The sequence below is a fragment of the Mesoplodon densirostris genome, chromosome 15, assembly GCF_025265405.1.
Source record: "Mesoplodon densirostris isolate mMesDen1 chromosome 15, mMesDen1 primary haplotype, whole genome shotgun sequence".
NCBI lineage: Eukaryota > Metazoa > Chordata > Mammalia > Artiodactyla > Ziphiidae > Mesoplodon > Mesoplodon densirostris.
The window spans coordinates 52,273,193-52,293,607 of record NC_082675.1 but is presented as its reverse complement, the minus strand read 5'-3'; the positions used below and the strand labels follow the sequence as shown (position 1 = coordinate 52,293,607).

The window sequence follows — 20,415 nt, the reverse complement described above, 5'->3', positions numbered from 1 at the left end:
CTCAGCGATGTTTTGTTATTTTCAGTGTTTTTATTGCACTGCTTTTATTAAATATATCCATTTTTGAATTGTTCATTGGAAGTAAATAGAAATAACATTGACTTGCATACTGATCTTGTATCCTGCAACTTGCTGAACTTATTTATTAGTTCTATCATGTTTTTGTGTGTGTGTTTGTGGATTTCTTAAGATTTTCTACATATAGGACCATGCTGTCAATGAATAAAGACAGTCTTATTCCAGTAATATATAGAGAAAATTTTCTCCAACAGTTCTGCCTTCTGTCCTCCTCCCTTTGTGCAAGTACACATACCCACACACACATACAACGTCTTTATATCTTATAAGCTCAACAATACAGTTTTATAATTATTGTTTTATTCAGGTGTCTTTTAAGTTTTCTATTTAAGAAAAGAGAGATGTAATTACTTTTACCAGTGCTCTATTTCTTTATGTGAATTTGAGTTACTGGCTTATGTCATTTTCTTTCACCTGAGCAGACTTCTATTAGTATTTATTGTAAGGCAGATAAGCTAGCAATGAATTCTCTTAGTCTTTATTTATTTAGGAATGTCTTTATGTCACTTTCATTTTTGAAGGATAGTTTTATTTTATTGCCAGTTTTTTTTTCCTTCAGCTCTTTGAATATGCCATCCCACTGACTCTTTCCTCCACTGTTTCTGATGAGAAGTCAGCTGTTAATCATATCTTTGTTCTATGTACAAATGTTTTATTCCACAAGTTTAGTAGTACATTTGAGTCAGACATATAACAGATATCCAAAGAGCATAACATTTTTGATTTGGCTTCTTTGTCAGTTAGAAGTGTGGTGACACTTCTGGACTGCCAAGAAAATCTGGGCTTCTTATAACAGACTCAAATATAGCTTAGTATAGATAGAATTAAAATAAATATTACACATTAAATACACATTAAAATGCATAAGTAAGTTAGACAGAATTAAAATGGTAAGGAGCTCTATTAGCACATGCCTATATGAGGCAGTTAAAAAATGTTTAACCAAAAGAATACATGAAAATAATCACAAAATAGGAAATAGTCCCAAGACACTGTGGCCCTAAGCACTACAAAAACTGTTTTAACAAACTATAGAGACAATAGTAATGGAAACCACCCAGAAACAATTAAACATGCACTCAGCAATGATTTACCTATTGTAGTTCAGATTCTGTCCAGTCCATGACCTAGACCTAAATAAAGACAGAACAAGTAATCATAGGAAAAATGGAAAAGTTTCTATAAAAGGCCTTTTACCAGATCAGAACAGCATGGATTCATTAATATCCATTGGCCTTGGCTGAAAAGTAATGATGATTTTATCCATTTTATAGAAAAGGGGGAAATCTCAAGATGAATCCAAATTTACCTTTTCACATCTACTTGGCAAAAAAATGGAAGAGTTAAGAAAAACATTAAGGCAAACTTGCATAGAGACATTTTCAAACTGCAGCGGGAAAAGCTACTCAAAGTGCTGCCTAGGCTTTCTCTTAACATAAAGAATACTGTGGAAATATCATACCTCTCCTGAAATGATAAGCCTATCAAATAAGATTAAAATAGAAGTTATAAGCATCAGAGTTTAAGGTGACATTATTTAAGTTCAGATTCACACACACACAAAATAATAACACTCAACTGTGACAAGAAGAGCTATATTCTAAAATGTACTCTGGTTAAAAATATGGTTACTAGATCCTCCCATGTCCAAGAACAAGGTTATACTGTGGGTAAGTACTATTTCTTAAGATAAGAAAATGGAGTAACAGACACACATCAGTGAGGTATCTCAGTCTAAATAGAACAAGTGAAGAATCTTTCTAGATTCCACAATGAAGAACTTGTAATGCTGAACAAATTACAAGATGAATGGAGAATGCATTCATCTTTGAGGCAAAGCAAGAAAGAGGATGGGGGGAAAAGCAAGGGAAAAATTCACCCAGTAAATGGAGCAACTTCTTTTCAACCAAATGGAGGGAGTAAAAAGAAAACCATAAGCTAGCACATTCTTCTGAAGAACTACAAATTTAATAAAAGTATACACAAAACCTATACTGAGCAAGTTGAGCCACATGGCAACCAACACAAAGAAGAAACAAGTCTCTTAAAGTCAAATGAATGCCTCATGAAAAATGAACTGCTGCATCTCTATCACAAAATCTGAAGGTGAGTTTAAAAAAACCTTTTTTTTTTTTGCTTTATATTTATTTATTTATTTTTTAAACATCTTTATTGGAGTATAATTGCTTTACAATGGTGTGTTAGTTTCTGCTTTATAACAAAGTGAATCAGTTATACATATACATATGTTCCCATATCTCTTCCCTCTTGCATCTCCCTCCCTCCCACCCTCCCTATCCCACCCCTCTAGGTGGTCACAAAGCACCGAGCTGATCTCCCTGTGCTATGCGGCTGCTTCCCACTAGCTATCTATTTTACATTTGGTAGTGTATATATGTCCATGCCACTCTCTCACTTTGTCACAGCTTACCCTTCCCCCTCCCCATATCCTCAAGTCCATTCTCAAGTAGGTCTGTGTCTTTATTCCCATCCTACCCCTAGACTCTTCATGACATTTTTTTTCTTAGATTCCATATATATGTGTTAGCATACGGAATTTGTTTTTCTCCTTCTGACTTACTTCACTCTGTGTGACATACTCTAGGTCCATCCACCTCACTACAAATAACTCAATTTCGTTTCTTTTTATGGCTGATTAATATTCCATTGTATATATGTGCCATATCTTCTTTATCCATTCATCTGTCAATGGGCACTTAGGTTGCTTCCATGTCCTGGCTATTGTTACAAGAGCTGCAATGAACATCATGATACATGACTCTTTTTGAATTCTCATTTTCTCAGGGTATATGCCCAGTAGTGGGATTGCTGGGTCATATGGTAGTTCTATTTTTAGTTTATTAAGGAACCTCCATACTGTTCTCCATAGTGGCTGTATCAATCTACATTCCCACCAACAGTGCAAGAGGGTGCCCTTTTCTCCACACCTTCTCCAGCATTTATTGTTTCTAGATTTTTTGATGATGGCCATTCTGACCGGTGTGAGATGATATCTCATTGTAGTTTTGATTTGCATTTCTCTAATGATTAATGATGTTGAACATTCTTTCATGTGTTTGTTGGCAATCTGTATATCTTCTTTGGAGAAATGTCTATTTAGGTCTTCTGCCCATTTTTGGATTGGGTTGTTTGTTTTTTTGATATTGAGCTGGAGATTAATCCTTTGTCAGTTGCTTCATTTGCAAATATTTTCTCCCATTTTGAGGGTTGTCTTTTGGTCTTGTTTACGGTTTCCTTTGCTGTGCAAAAGCTTTTAAGTTTCATTAGGTCCCTTTGTTTATGTTTGTTTTTATTTCCATTTCTCTAGGAGGTGGGTCAAAAAGGATCTTGCTGTGATTTATGTCATAGAGTGTTCTGCCTATGAAAAAATCTTATTTTGAGAACAAATAAAATTTTATGTTTACCTGACATTTTGGCTACTCACAAAAAAATCAAATAGTTTCCCACCATCTCTAATGTATTTGTGCTCTGGCATTCAAAAAACTGGATTTCAGATTAAGATCCAAAAGAAGGTTGGTGATAGAAACAACAGCTTGTAAAGCAAATTTTCAATATTTTTTAGCTATCTCAAGATTTTCTTGTCTTTCTCTCTTCAAGAAAATATGGAGTCAGACTGTTTAGGTTCATATCTTGATTTCCTAACTTGCTACCTGGATTACAAGGCAAATCTCTTGTTCTGCCTGGGATTCCTCCTCTGTAAAATGGGGATAATAACTTCATTGGGCTACTGAGGGACTAAACGATTTAATGTGTGTTAAGAGCTTAGAACAGTACCTGGCGCACACAGTATTTACCATATTAAATTTTGTTAAATAAAAATTAAAACTTTATTAGGCCAACCTATGTTAGGTTCTGAGTATAAAAAACCCAACAGGATGCTGTTTTTTAAAAAGCTTGGTGAGAGAGATGGATGAATAAACAATGATTACAAAAGAACAAGAACAGTGCTATGATACAGATGAGTAGTCTATTTGTGAGCCCATAAAGAGGACCTCTAAGTTTACCACATCCTCATTCAGAGTGTTCACAATGATGCCCTTCCTGACAGGAAGTAGACTTGTCCACCAAATCCACCCAATTCCCATGAGGGTGAGTGAGAAGGTGCTTACCTTTGCTTAGCTAAGAGAAGCCTGTCACAAAGAACAAATCAGATAACAAAGGAAACAGGTGACGATCTCCACTTGGTATTCAAAAAGAAACTTATTTTCCCTCTCTAGGTTCAAATAGCAGAGTCTACAAGTGGTCTCAATTTCATTTTCATTGTACGTATGACATAATCTAAAGTCTGACCACCAAACACTTCCTGAAAACATGGTTTTAAAATTTCTCATGATTAAGTCAAAATGAAAATTCAAAAGTATCTCCTTTTTTTTTTGCGGTACACGGGTCTCTCACTGATGTGGCCTCTCCCGTTGCGGAGCACAGGCTCCGGACGTGCAGGCCCAGCGGCCATGGCTCACGGGCCTATCCACTCTGTGGCACGTGGGACCTTCCTGGACTGGGGCACAAACCCGTGTCCCCTGCATCGGCAGGCAGACTCTCAACCACTGCACCACCAAGGAAGCCCCCAAAAGTATCTCCTTTTGAGAGTATACTTTCTCCATACTCGTGACCAACAGTTTCTTCCTAGTATTTGTAATTTTTTTAGTTTTGCTCCTCAAGGTTGAGGTTAAGAGAGGCAGTGTTAACTATGATTGGTCTCTAGGGAAACCTCCAAGAATCACTCTTGTAAACATAAAACACTACCCTTTAAGAAAGTTTTATTTTCTCCTCATTTCAGCAGTAGATAGAAAAAGGGCTAGGCCTCCTTATCTAGATGTCTTTAGAACTCCCTAATGACTATTTCTTGACTCTCAGTCTATATCCTTAAATACTGGCAATTGAAAAGTCCCTCAGCCTCTCCTCCACTACCCTTGGCCAACGTTTTTGTGCCCTTAAACACCTGTCATAGAGACAGAGGGAGTGGAAGCGCAAAGACAAAAGTCAGAAACCTGATCTTCATGTTATAATTTTCTCTAGCCCAACCATGAGAGCATTAGGAAAGTGCCACCTTAAAAACTGTCTGCCCTTTTTCAAAGTGGCAAAACAAATCCAGATAAAAAGATTAGCTTCCACCTTCCTCTGCCTCATTTTATAGCCTAGGTTTTCAGAAAACAGAACAAAAGAAAATATTTCAAGTTAGAATACAAATAAACCATTCATACTTTGGTTCTTTCTTATAAATATTGTGACTTCAAAAAACAAAAGGGAGGGTATGTTAAAAGTCTAAGCTATGCCACATTCCAGCAAAATTATTATTTTTTCTTTCTTTTCTTTTTACTTTTCCATATGTCCAAACTTGAGGTTTAAAAGTGGAGTTTTCTTAGCTGAAACTCTTAACCCATCTGAGACAGGTGTCTCTAGGTTGAACAGAACAGTGTTCTTTAGAAGGTTTACAGAAAACCGTTCAAGACCTGTTACTATTCAAAGGGAGAGGATAAGCCTTTAGTTAGTACATTATCCATGTTTTAATAATAATATGAATGACTTTGAAACTCTATATAGTTTTTTCTACAACGTTTTAATACAAAAGCTATCCTCATCCATTTAAATTCATTTGGATATGAAAAGGACATCCAATGTCACTTGCTAGAGGGCAAGAAGTAAGTCTTCAGAACTTGTTTCACATCACAACTGGCAGGGTTCTGAACTTTCATTTAATTATATAATATATACTATTTGATGACATGTATATAAATGTTAATATGCAAACACTCTCATATATACTTATGTGATTAATACATACATACAAACACAGAATCATGCTAAATGTTCCAGTTTTCTGCAATTAAAGCTTTTACAAGTTGCCAAGTCACTTTCATTACTCTAAAACTCTAAACATGAGTTAGAAGAGGCTTATGAGTAAGAAAAAAGAGCCCACCTGATCTTCATTAAGTAACAAGAGCAGTGGGTTTTCTTTATCACTCCTGCTGTGCTTTCATACAACCAGGAGCTTCCCTTCTGACCCAAAGCCTGCTTCAAGTAATCATTCCTGACCTCTGGGCCCCAGGAACAGAAGAGGAAAGGGAAACAGGGAAGTAAATGAAACCAACTCAATCACATGCTGTAACTGTAAGTCTAAAGACAATGTTGTACACAGTGAGACAAAGTAAAAGGCAGATGACTCTTCTGACATCTTGCTGATCCATTAAAGACAAGAAAAGGTAAGAAAAAAGATGTTTACCTGTTGTTCCTGAATTTTAGCAGCACCAAGTTCTGAGAGAGACACAGTGAGCTTCTCCTGCTGTTCTGATAGATATTTCTGATAGAGGCTTAGAAGTTCTTGGCATTCTTTATACTGTAGCTGAAGAGGTGAGATTGCAAATTAAGGGAAAAAGCTAATAAATGGATTTAAACTGAATATACCGGTATAGTTTTTCAGATTTCAACAAACAAAATAGAGACAGAAATGTAAACATACTTGGTGAGAGTGCAGGTAAACTGTAGTCCTCAGATAAACACAGCATATGTATCCCCTTCAAAATCATCAAACAATAATTCAAAGGGAGTAATAATGTTTATCCCATTAAATTTTTTCTTTCTCAAGTCTTTAAATTTGATAAAAACAAACATATGCACAAGAATGAAGGTGGGACTTCCGGGTAAGATGGTGGAAGAGTAAGACGCGGAGATCACCGTCCTCCCCACAGATACACCAGAAATACAGCTACACGTGGAACAACTCCTACAGAACACCTACTGAACGCTGGCAGAAGACCCCAGACCTCCCAAAAGGCAAGAAACTCCCCACATACCTGGGTAGGGCAAAGCGGAGAGATTCCCGCACAGAGGATCAGTGCCGAGCGGCACTCACCAGCCTGAGAGGCTTGTCTGCTCACCCCGGCAGCGCTGGAAGCTGAGGCTCGGGCTTCGGTCAGAGCGCAGGGAGAGGACTGGGGCTGGCGGCGAGAACTCAGCCTGAAGGGGGCTAATGAGCCACAGCTAGCCGGCAGGGAGTCCAGGAAAACTCTGGAGCTGCCGAAGAGGCAAGAGACTTTTTCTTCCCTCTTGGTTTCCTGGTGCGCGAGGAGAGGGGATTAAGAGCGCTGCTTAAAGGGGCTCCACAGACGGGCGCGAGTCGCGACTGAAAGCGCGGAGCCCAGTGACGGGCGTGGGACGCTGGGACTGCTGCTGCCGCCGCCAAGAAGCCTGTGTGCGAGCGCAGGTCACTGCCCACACCGCCCTTCCGGGAGCCTGTGCAGCCCACCACTGCCGGGGTCCCGGGATCCAGGGGCGGCTTCCCTGGGAGAACGCATGGCGCGCCTCGGGCTGGTGCAACGTCACGCCGACCTCTGCCGCTGCAGGCTCGCCCCCGCACTCCGTGCCCCTCCCTTCCGCCCAGCCTGAGTGAGCAAGAGTCCCCGAAGAGGCTGCTCCTTTAACCCTGTCCTGTCTGAGCGAAGAACAGACGCCCTCCGGCGACCTACACGCAGAGGCGGGGCCACATCCAAAGCTGAGACCCAGGAGCTGTGAGAACAAAGAAGAGAAAGGGAAACCTCTCCCAGCAGCCTCAGAAGCAGCGGATTAAAGCTCCACAATCAACTTGATGTACCCTGCATCTGTGGAATACATGAATGGACAACAAATCATCCCAAATTGAAGAGCCAGGAGTCAGTGCTGTGCCTCTGAGGTGGGAGAGCGAACTTCAGGACACTGGTCCACAAGAGACCTCCCAGCTCCACATAATATCAAACGGCGAAAATCTTCCAGAGATCTCCATCTCAACACCAGCACCCAGTTTCACTCAACGACCAGCAAGCTACAGTGCTGGACACCCTATGCCAAACAACTAGCAAGACAGGAACACAATGCCACCCATTAGCAGAGAGGCTGCCTAAAATTATAAAAAGTCCGCAGACACCCCAAAACACACCACCAGACGTGGACCTGCCCACCAGAAAGACAAAATCCAGCCTCACCCACCAGAACACAGGCACTAGTCCCCTCCACCAGGAAGCCTACACAACCCACTAAACCAACCTTAGCCACTGGGGACAGACACCAAAAACAACGGGAACTACGAACCTGCAGCCTGCAAAAAGGAGACCCCAAACACAGTAACATAAGCAAAATGAGAAGACAGAAAAACACACAGCAGGAGAAGGAGCAAGATAAAAACCCACCAGATCTAACAAATGAAGAAGTAATAGGCAGTCTACCTGAAAAAGAATTCAGAATAATGATGGTAAAGATGATACAAGATTCGATTTCCCAGATCCAAAATCTTGGAAATAGAATAGACAAAATGCAAGAAACAGTTAACAAGGACCTAGAAGAACTAAAGATGAATCAAGCATTGATTAAAAACAAAATAAATGAAATAAAAAATACTCTAGATGGGATCAATAGCAGAATAACTGAGTCAGAAGAACGGATAAGTGAGGTGGAAGATAAAATAGTGGAAATAACTGCTGCAGAGCAAAATAGAGAAAAAAGAATGAAAAGAACAGAGGACAGTCTCAGAGACCTCTGGGACAAGATTAAACGCACCAACATTCGAATTATAGGGGTTCCAGAAGAAGAAGAGAAAAAGAAAGGGACTGAGAAAATATTTGAAGAGATTATAGTTGAAAACTTCCCTAATATGGGAAAGGAAATAGTTAATCAAGTCCAGGAGGCTCAGAGAGTCCCATACAGAATAAATCCAAGGAGAAATACGCCAAGACACATATTAATCAAACTGTCAAAAATTAAACACAAAGAAATCATATTAAAAGCAGCAAGGCAAAAACAACAAATAACACACAAGGGAATCCCCATCAGGATAACAGCTGATCTCTCAGCAGAAACTCTACAAGCCAGAAGGGAGTGGCAGGACATAATTAAAGTGATGAAGGAGAGAAACCTGCAACCAAGATTACTCTACCCAGCAAGGATCTCATTCAGATTTGATGGAGAAATTAAAACGTTTACAGACAAGCAAAAGCTGAGAGAGTTCAGCACCACCAAACCAGCTTTACAACAAATGCTAAAGGAACTTCTCTAGGCAAGAAACACAACAAAAGGAAAAGACCTACAATAACGAACCCAAAACAATTAAGAAAATGGGAATAGGAAAATACATATCGCTAATTACCTTAAATGTAAATGGACTAAATGCTCCCACCAAAAGACACAGACTGGCTGAATGGATACAAAAACAAGACCCATATATATGCTGTCTACAAGAGACCCACTTCAGACCTAGAGACACATACAGACTGAAAGTAAGGGGATGGCAAAAGATAGTCCATGCAAATGGAAACCAAAAGAAAGCTGGAGTAGCAATTCTCATATCAGACAAAATAGACTTTAAAATAAAGACTATTAGAAGAGACAAAGAAGGACACTACATAATGATCAAGGGATCGATCCAAGAAGAAGATATAACAATTGTAAATATTTATGCACCCAACATAGGAGCACCTCAATACATAAGGCAAATACTAACAGCCATAAAAGGAGAAATCGACAGTAACACAATCATAGTAGGGGACTTTAACACCCCACTTTCACCAATGGACAGATCATTCAAAATGAAAATAAATAAGGAAACACAAGCTTTAAATGATACATTAAACAAGATGGACTTAATTGATATTTATAGGACATTCCATCCAAAAACAACAGAATACACATTTTTCTCAAGTGCTCATGGAACATTCTCCAGGATAGATCATATCTTGGGTCACAAATCAAGGTTTGGTAAATTTTTTTTTTTTTTTTTTTTTTTTTTTTTTCCTGTACGCGGGCCTGTCACTGTTGTGGCCTCCCCCATTGCGGAGCACAGGCTCCGGATGCACAGGCCCAGCGGCCACGGCTCACGGGCCCAGCCTCTCCACGGCATGTGGGATCTTCCCAGACCGGGGCACGAACCCGTATCCCCTGCATCGGCAGGCGGACTCTCAACCACTGCGCCACCAGGGAAACCCCAAGGCTTGGTAAATTTAAGAAGATTGAAATGGTATCAAGTATCTTTTCCGACCACAATGCTATGAGACTAGATATCAATTACAGGAAAAGAGCTGTAAAAAATACAAACACATGGAGGCTAAACAATACACTACTTAGTAACGAAGTGATCACTGAAGAAATCAAAGGGGAAATTAAAAAATACCTAGAAACAAATGACAATGGAGACACGACGACCCAAAACCTATGGGATGCAGCAAAAGCAGTTCTAAGAGGGAAGTTTATAGCAATACAATCCCACCTTAAGAAACAGGAAACATCTCGAATAAACAACCTAACCTTGCACCTAAAGCAATTAGAGAAAGAAGAACAAAAACATCCCAAAGTTAGCAGAAGGAAAGAAATCATAAAAATCAGATCAGAAATAAATGAAAAAGAAATGAAGGAAAAAATAGCAAAGATCAATAAAACTAAAAGCTGGTTCTTTGAGAAGATAAACAAAATTGATAAACCATTAGCCAGACTCATCAAGAAAAAAAGGGAGAAGACTCAAATCAATAGAATTAGAAACGAAAAAGGAGAAGTAACAACTGACACTGCAGAAATACTAAAGATCATGAGAGATTATGACAAGCAACTCTATGCCAATAAAATGGACAACCTGGAAGAAATGGACAAATTCTTAGAAATGCACAACCTGCCAAGACTGAATCAGGAAGAAATAGAAAATATGAACAGACCAATCACAAGCACTGAAATTGAAACTGTGATAAAAAATCTTCCAACAAACAAAAGCCCAGGACCAGATGGCTTCACAGGTGAATTCTATCAAGCATTTAGAGAAGAGCTAACACCTATCCTTCTCAAACTCTTCCAAAATAGAGCAGAGGGAGGAACACTCCCAAACTCATTCTACGAGGCCACCATCACCTTGATACCAAAACCAGACAAGGATGCCACAAAGAAAGAAAACTACAGGCCAATATCACTGATGAACATAGATGCAAAAATCCTCAACAAAATACTAGCAAACAGAATCCAACAGCACATTAAAAGGATCATACACCATGATCAAGTGGGGTTTAATCCAGGAATGCAAGGATTCTTCAATATACGCAAATCAATCAACGTGATACACCATATTAACAAATTGAAGGAGAAAAACCATATGATCATCTCAATAGATGCAGAGAAAGCTTTTGACAAAATTCAACACCCATTTATGATAAAAACCCTGCAGAAAGTAGGCATAGAGGGAACTTTCCTCAACATAATAAAGGCCATATATGACAAACCCACAGCCAGCATCGTCCTCAATGGTGAAAAACTGAAACCATTTCCACTAAGATCAGGAACAAGACAAGGTTGCCCACTCTCACCACTCTTATTCAACCTAGTTTTGGAAGTTTTAGCCACAGCAATCAGAGAAGAAAAGGAAATAAAAGGAATCCAGATCGGAAAAGAAGAAGTAAAGCTGTCACTGTTTGCAGATGACATGATACTATACATAGAGAATCCTAAAGATGCTACCAGAAAACTACTAGAGTTAATCAATGAATTTGGTAAAGTTGCAGGATACAAAATTAATGCACAGAAATCTCTGGCATTCCTATATACTAATGATGAAAAATCTGAAAGTGAAATCAAGGAAACACTCCCATTTACCATTGCAACAAAAAGAATAAAATATCTAGGAATAAACCTACCTAAGGAGACAAAAGACCTGTATGCAGAAAATTATAAGACACTGATGAAAGAAATTAAAGATGATACAAATAGATGGAGAGATGTACCATGTTCTTGGATTGGAAGAATCAACATTGTGAAAATGACTCTACTACCCAAAGCAATCTACAGGTTCAATGCAATCCCTATCAAACTACCACTGGCATTTTTCACAGAACTAGAACAAAAAATTTCACAATTTGTATGGAAACACAAAAGACCCCGAATAGCCAAAGCAATCTTGAGAACAAAAAATGGAGCTGGAGGAATCAGGCTCCCTGACTTCAGACTACACTACAAAGCTACAGTAATCAAGACAGTATGGTACTGGCACAAAAACAGAAAGATAGATCAATGGAACAGGATAGAAAGCCCAGAGATAAACCCACGGACATATGGTCACCTTATCTTTGATAAAGGAGGCAGGAATGTACAGTGGAGAAAGGACAGTCTCTTCAATAAGTGGTGCTGGGAAAACTGGACAGGGACATGTAAAAGTATGAGATTAGATCACTCCCTAACACCATACACAAAAATAAGCCCAAAATGGATTAAAGACCTAAATGTAAGGCCAGACACTATCAAACTCTTAGAGGAAAACATAGGCAGAACACTCTATGACATAAATCACAGCAAGATCCTTTTTGACCCACCTCCTAGAGAAATGGAAATAAAGACAAAAATAAACACATGGGACCTAATGAAACTTAAAAGCTTTTGCACAGCAAAGGAAACCATAAACAAGACCAAAAGACAACCCTTAGAATGGGAGAAAATATTTGCAAATGAAGCAACTGACAAAGGATTAATCTCCAAAATTTATAAGCAGCTCATGCAGCTCAATAGCAAAAAAACAAACAACCCAATCCAAAAATGGGCAGAAGACCTAAATAGACATTTCTCCACAGAAGATATACAGACTGCCAACAAACACATGAAAGGATGCTCAACATCTTTACTCATTAGAGAAATGCAAATCAAAACTACAATGAGATATCATCTCACACCAGTCAGAATGGCCATCATCAAAAAATCTAGAAACAATAAATGCTGGAGAGGGTGTGGAAAAAAAGGAACACTCTTGCACTGCTGGTGGGAATGTGAGTTGGTACAGCCACTATGGAGAACGGTATGGAGGTTCCTTAAAAAACTACAAATAGAACTACCATATGACCTAGCAATCCCACTACTGGGCATATACCCTGAGAAAACCATAATTCAAAAAGAGACATGTACCAAAATGTTTATAGTAGCCCTATTTACAATAGCCCAGAGTTGGAAACAACCTAAGTGTCCATCATCAGATGAATGGGTAAAGAAGATGTGGCACATATATACAATGGACTATTACTCAGCCATAAAAAGAAATGAAATTGAGCTATTTGTAATGAGGTGGATGGACCTAGAGTCTGTCATACAGAGTGAAGTAAGTCAGAAAGAGAAAGACAAATACTGTATGCTGACACATATATATGGAATTTAAGAAAAAAATGTCATGAAGAACATAGGGGTAAGACAGGAATAAAGACACAGACCTACTAGAGAATGGACTTGAGGATATGGGGAGGGGGAAGGGTAAGCTGTGACAAAGTGAAAGAGCGGCATGGACATATATACACTACCAAATGTAAGGTAGATAGCTAGTGGGAAGCAGCCGCATAGCACAGGGAGATCAGCTCGGTGCTTTGTGACCGCCTGGAGGGGTGGGCTAGGGAGGGTGGGAGGATGATGCAAAAGAGAGGGGATATGGGAACATATGTATATGTATAACTGATTAAATTTGTTATAAAGCAAAAAAAAAAAAAAAAAAATGAAGGTGGACCCCCATCTCACACCATATATAAAACTAACTGAAAATGGAGCACTGACCTAAATGTAATAGCTAAAACTATAAACTTTATAAAAGCAAAACTCTGTGACCTTGGATTAGGCAATGGTCACCTAAAAGCACAGCAATGAAGAGTAAATAAATAAATTGGATTTTAAATTTTAAAACTTTGTGCTTCAAAGGACACTATTAAGAAATTGAAAAGACAACCTCCAGAATGAGAGAAAATATTTGCAAATCATAGAAATGATAACGGTCTGGTATCCATATATATGTTAAGATGTTATATGACTCAACAATAAAAAAACTATTACCTAATTAAAAATGAGCAAAGGACTTGAATAGACATTTCCCAAAAGAAAGTATACAAATGGCCAAGCAGCACAAGAAAAGATGCTTTACATCGTTAGCCATTAGTTACTAGGAAATGCAAATCAAAATCACAGTGAGATACCACTTTGCATTTACTAGGATGGCTATAAACAAAAAGACTGACAATAACAAGCACTGGCAAGAATAGGTGAAATTAGAACCCTCCCACATAGCTGATGGGAATGTAAAATGCTGCTGCTTTGGAAAATAATTTAGCAGTGCCTCAAAAAGTTAGACACAGAGTTATCGTATGACCCACAATTCTACTCCAATTCCCCAAGATAATTGAAAATATAGGTTCACATTAAAAACTTATACATGCATATTTAGAGCAACATTATCCATAACAGTGAAAAAGTGAGAACAATCCAAATGTCTATCAAGTGACAAATGGATAAACAAATGTGGTATACGTATAAAATGGAATATTATTCAGCCATAAAAAGAAACAGGGCCTCCCTGGTGGCACAGTGGTTGAGAGTCCGCCTGCCGATGCAGGGGATACGGGTTCGTGCCCCGGTCTGGGAGGATCCCATATGCTGCGGAGCGGCTGGGCCCGTGAGCCATGGCCACTGAGCCTGCGCGTCTGGAGCCTGTGCTCCGCAACGGGAGAGGCCACAACAGTGAGAGGCCCGCGTACCAAAAAAAAAAAAGAAACAAAGTATCCCTACATTCTACTATATGAGTGAAACTTGAATATATTATATGCTAAAGAAGCCAGACACAAAAGGCTACAAATTCTATGTATGTTGTTGTTTAAAATACCTCTTCCAATGAGCCAGGGAAAAGAATACTTAGTTCTAAGTACACCAGATCACAAGTAAGAGTTACATTCATCCATGTTCACTTTCTGTCCTCTTCTCCAATTTTCTGAAGTACCCATTATGTGAGAAAAGCTAAATGCGGAAACAAAGAGAAATGTCCAGAATAGGCAAATCCATATAGATAGAAAGTATATTAGTGGTTGCCAAAAGATGGAGGAGGGACATAGGGAGCACTTGCTGATGAGTATGCATTTTACGGGGGAGCCAATGAACATGATCTGGAACTAGAAGGCTGTCTTTGTACACCTTTGGGAATATACTCAAAACCACTGAATTCTATATTTCCAAAGGGTGATTTTTATTGTATGTGAATTATATCTCAATAAAGCTGTTACTAAAAAATTCAGGGTAGAAGTGATGATACTGTTCTGGTCAAAGTAATTACTGCCTAATTTACATAGGAGGTTCTAACTATATTAAACATAACAGGATTATGATTAGATTTTTGTCCTATTTGTTTGGTTTTGCATAATGTCGATTAAGTCAATATTTCCTTAATAAAAGCATCATCAGGAAATTTTCTGCCCATATACCTCTCTACATGTTTTACAGTCTAGTATGAAGAACACAGCAACCTAACTTGGGGTACCCTCTCCCACAGCTCCTCAAACTTGCAAAGTGCTCAGGAAGAAGATACTAAACTGCACAGATCAGGTGTCTGGAAGACAGGGAGTTCCATCCAAGGGAGAGTTCTCTGTTCCTTATTTCTCACTGTGGTGATTTCTTCCCCAGGCTCATTCTTCTCTCAGATCATTTCTGAATCTCCCCAACACCTAATTATATATGCTGTTGTATAAAAATTACTGTCCAATAAGGTTATTCTGTATAAATACTTTTATAACAGGTCATCATGATTAAGGGTGGGAATAGTATTTCTTAAATGTCAAAAATGGTGACTGGCTTCAGTGTTCTTCTTAACATTTTCATAACCTAATCATTGCTTCTGGGCAGATTCCTATTCTAATAACTTTTGCCAATCCTGACTGAATAAATAACCAATTGCTTCATTATTCTCACTGTTAACCTTTAACAAAAACCAGAGATGGCTTGTAGAAGAGGAGCTGGTTCATAATGAAAGGATAGGTTACTAAGCTAAACAATATATTAAGTAGAAGAGCATGTTTAATACTCAGCATCTTAAAAACAACCACAACAATACAATGAACAGTGGTCTAGATAAGCTAACATGTTTTCAAAGCCAATCTATATCAGACCAGGTTGGTTTTACATCTCCATGCTTTTCCTCAGCAAGCTCAAAAAGACAGGAATGATTTGTGGCGGTCCCAAGAGCCTCGCCAGCTATGATGTATATAAAAAGAATTTTTTATTCTAGCTGTTACCATAGGCAATAATGTCTGTAATAGGTGAACATATTAGCCTGGACACAGAATATGAATTTGTCTCGAAAATGCCAGCACAATTATACAGTCTAAGAGTTAAATGTCAGCGTTTGAAGACAAATTATAGGCAAGTTCATTTAAACACATGCTATGTGGCAGAATATAAAAACAAGCAGTCCTATCTTTATCAATTTTTTATATCTGTATTGATCCACCAGATTTTGAAATGCCCTCCCCTTTCCTATAAAATCCAAAATATATGTACATGCAAAACAGTAATTTTCCTTCCTCCTTATTAGCACAATGAGACTTCAACCCTCCATCTGGAGAGAGAGATTTATGTTAGGAAAATGTAAGTAAAATGCCGTCTTAACTGATTTGGGGGAGGGAGTACAGTGAGAAAGAAGACATATTTAACTCAAGCCTGGCCAACTGACAGAAAAGAATGCAAGAGATGTAGGAAATTGAACCTAACGGAAGGTGTGCACCAACCATGATGTGAACCTAGCATACTGCTGGTCTGCCCAACCACCATTCAAGAACTGAGAGAAACAGCAGTCATCACAGCCTCATCAAAGAAAGCAAGCTTCGTAAGATAACACAAATAAATATAAATTAATATTGAGCAACATCACATCAAAACCTAAACATATCAAATTAATTAGTTGAGATGGATGTTGGAAAGGGTCATTTTGCAAAGCTTAAAGCCTTAACTCCAAAATGCATTATATAGAAAAATAAAACTAAAGATTGAAGCAGAATGAATAGGGAGATGAAAGAATAAAAACTGTGTGAGAAAAATCAGGGGTGGAAGTAGAAGGACCAGGAGACAGAATATACTAGTAGTATGCTGCCCAAGTGATTGTCTTAAACTGGAAGAATTCCTCTGGTGGAGCGGAGACCACTCCCATCACCCCATCCCACCCTGGCCTCGGGTATTTAGGACACTTGAATCTGGTAGTTTACTACGTAAATCCTGATCTAATACAGAATGAAATGAAGAAAGGTCTCCATGAGAGGAGAAAAGGGAGAATAATCAATTTTTTTAAAACAACTCCATTTTGGGAACCGTCTCCTCAGAAAAATGGCTGATTCCCATTCTGGGGTAGGGGAAGTACAAAGTGAGCTTGAAACTCTTGTTATTTTAATGTAAGAAAGTGTTTAAAGATGAATAGAGGAGGGCTTATCAAAAGGAATAGCAGCAACCCTGAAGGGGACTCAGCCAAATTTGGGACAATTTGAGCATCAAAAGGAATGACTCTAATTAATAGCAAATTAAATAAATAAAAATCTACCAGTTCATAGTGATACTTCAAAAGAAGGGAAGAGTGAAAGTGGAAAATATTGAAGTTCTTCTTTATAGAAAAATGCTAATTGCTTAGAAGGAATGGTCAAATTTTAAAAATCACCATTTTGCAATCCCCAATGTAATAACTAATTCAGGCGAGGATCATTAATTGATATTAAAACCAGTACGTAAAAGGTTAATAAATAAGATATTCATAAGGTGTCAAGATTAGTTATAGCAAAGAAGAAAATGTACCTTTAAATGGTAAAATTTGGTAGTCATCACCTAAACAAAGTAAATTAATGTAGGATTACTAAGAGTGAAAAAACCAGACATTATGTACCTCTTAATGTGTGAAGCAGGCAACATCACCTAAGAAATATTCTTGCCAAGAATGTTTTACCTGAATCAAACCAAATCTGTAAATCTAACTTCCACTGCACAGGAATTAAAATAAATAAAGGAACAAATTATATTATACCACAAGGAAACAATCAGACAAATCCATAATGTGGGAGATTTTGCAAAGCACTTGACCTGAACTCTTCAAAAAGTAAAGTCATGGGGGAAAAAAGTGGGTAGGCCTATTTTAGATGAAGAGAGCAAAGACACAACCAAATGTAAGCCATGAATCAGACTGAATCCTGGCTCAGGAAGAGAAACAGCTATAAAAGACATTCTTGGGACAACTAGGGGAATTGGAATAGGGACTCAATACCCGTTGATATTATAGAATTACTGCTTATTGTCTTAGGTATCATAATGTGGCTTATAAAGAGTCTTATGAGTGTGAAGTACTTAGGGGTGACATATGACACCTGCCACTTTAAAGTAGTAAAAAAAATAAGCAAAATAAATTTTATATATGTAAGTAAATTTATTTACTTATATGAATTTATAATATAAATTAAACATAAATATGTATATAGATTTGTATATATATACATATATATATGAGGGGGCAAAGAAAATAGAGCAAAATGTCAACAACTGTGGAATCTAGGTAGCAGGTATATGGTGGTTCATTGCACTATTCTGTCAACTTTTCTATATATTTGGAAACTGTCATAATTAAAAGTTGTAAAAATACTTTTTTTGTTTTTGTTTGTTTTTTGTGTTTTCTTCTTTCTACTATTATTCAGTCACTTCTTGTCTTCCTACTCCCACCATAAGTTATCATGAAAGAAGCAGAAACCTAAACATCAGGTCAGACTCATAAGAGCTCTACAACTCCATTTATCCGTGTTCATTAAGTCAGGTGACTAACCCTTAGTATGGTCTGATGATACACTAACTGGAACCTGTCATTTGAGCGAAGAATAGGCACATCGATGGCAGCAAAAGGCCATATAAAAAAGGCCCATTAAGGTTTCTTCCAGTTATTTAACAAAGGCACTAAGGTAGAATGAGTAAAAGCGCAGACTTAGGTGTCATCCAACACTCTTGGCTCAAATCTTAATTCTGGTACTTAGTAATGATATAACTTTGACAAGAAACTTCTCTGACACCCTCACCTGGGAATAATAATACCTACCTCACCTCACAGGGCAACTATGAATATGAATGAGCTAATAAAAGAATTTAGCATAGGGCAGAGCACAAGCATATATTCAATAGACTTTTTACATCAAGGGAACAAGAGATAACAAGTGCTGGTGAGGATGTGGTGAAAAGGGAACGCTTGAAAACCATTGATTGAAATGTAAATTGGGGAAGCCACTATGAAAAACAGTACAGAGGTTACCCCCAAAATTAAAAATATGATCCAGCAATTCCACTTCTGGGTATATACCCGAAGGAAATGAAATCACTATCTTGAAGAGATATCTACACCCTCATGTTCATTGCAGCATTATTTACAACTGCCAAGACATGTAAACTACCTAAGTGTCTGTCAACAGATGAATGGATTAAAATGTTATACACAAACACACACACACACATACATATATACAATGCAATATTATTCAGTCTTAAAAAAGAAGGAAGTCTTCCCATTTGTAACAACATGGATAAAAACTTGAGGGCATTATGCTAAGGGAAATAAATCAGACAGGGAAAGAAAATACTGCATAATCTCACTTATATGTAGAATCTAAAGAAACTGAACTCATAGAAACGGAGAGGAGACTGGTGGTTGCCAATGGCTCAGGAGGGTGGGGGAAATGGGTGAGTGTGGTCAAAGTATACAGACATATAATTTTAGGATGAATAAGCTCTACGGAATGTAATGTACAACATGGTGACTACAGTTAACAACACTGTATTTTATACTTGAAAGTTGCTAAGAAAGTACATCTTAAATGTTCTCAACACACACACACACAGGTAACTATATGAGGTAATAGGTGTGTTAACTAATATTACTGTGGTAATCATTTCACCAAATATACATATTACACCTTAATCTTATATAATGTTATATGCCGAATACATCTAAATAAAGCTGAGATAAAAAAGACATCAAAGGGTTTAGAGAAAGATTTAAATAAATAAGGATAACATGTTCTGGGAGAGACATTTAAACAAAGGGTACAATGGATTTTTTAAAATGGGGGTAAGTAGTCACTTTGACAACATTGAGGGGACATCAGAAAATGCTTCAGAGAAGATGTGACCCTAGAAATGAATTCTGGAAGAGGAGTTTACAGATGCACTGGGTAGGAAGGAAAGGGAGTACCCTTGGCTGAAAGGTCCCCAGGAGCAAAGGCATGGAGAAATGAAACAGATTTGCACATTAAGGGAACTGCAAATAGGACAGTATGGATGGTCAACTGGTGTTGAGTAGGGAGAATGAGTGAAGAGGCTGCGGAGACAAACAGGGGCCAGATCTTGAATGTTACACTAAGTTGTTTGGATTTTATTTCTATGTAACCCATTGATGTCTTACAACCAATTTGTATGCTGTACAGATACCTTTGGTCAGAATGTGAAGGGTGGAGTGGAGAACTTGAAGAGAGAATGAAAGCAACCAATTAGAAAATGGCTATAACAGTCTAAAGCTAGAGA

The 20,415-nt window shown here is 38.1% G+C and overlaps 1 protein-coding gene across 2 annotated transcripts in view; it reads right to left on the bottom strand.

Moving 5' to 3' along the window:
* KIAA1328 (KIAA1328 ortholog) overlaps positions 1 to 20,415 on the bottom strand; it is a 383,661-nt gene that overhangs the window by 231,411 nt on the left and 131,835 nt on the right. For both annotated transcript variants that reach the window (XM_060118274.1, XM_060118275.1), the window contains exon 6: positions 6,323 to 6,450. In XM_060118274.1, the coding sequence (XP_059974257.1) occupies positions 6,323 to 6,450 (128 nt within the window). The remainder of the gene's footprint in view (positions 1 to 6,322; positions 6,451 to 20,415) is intronic.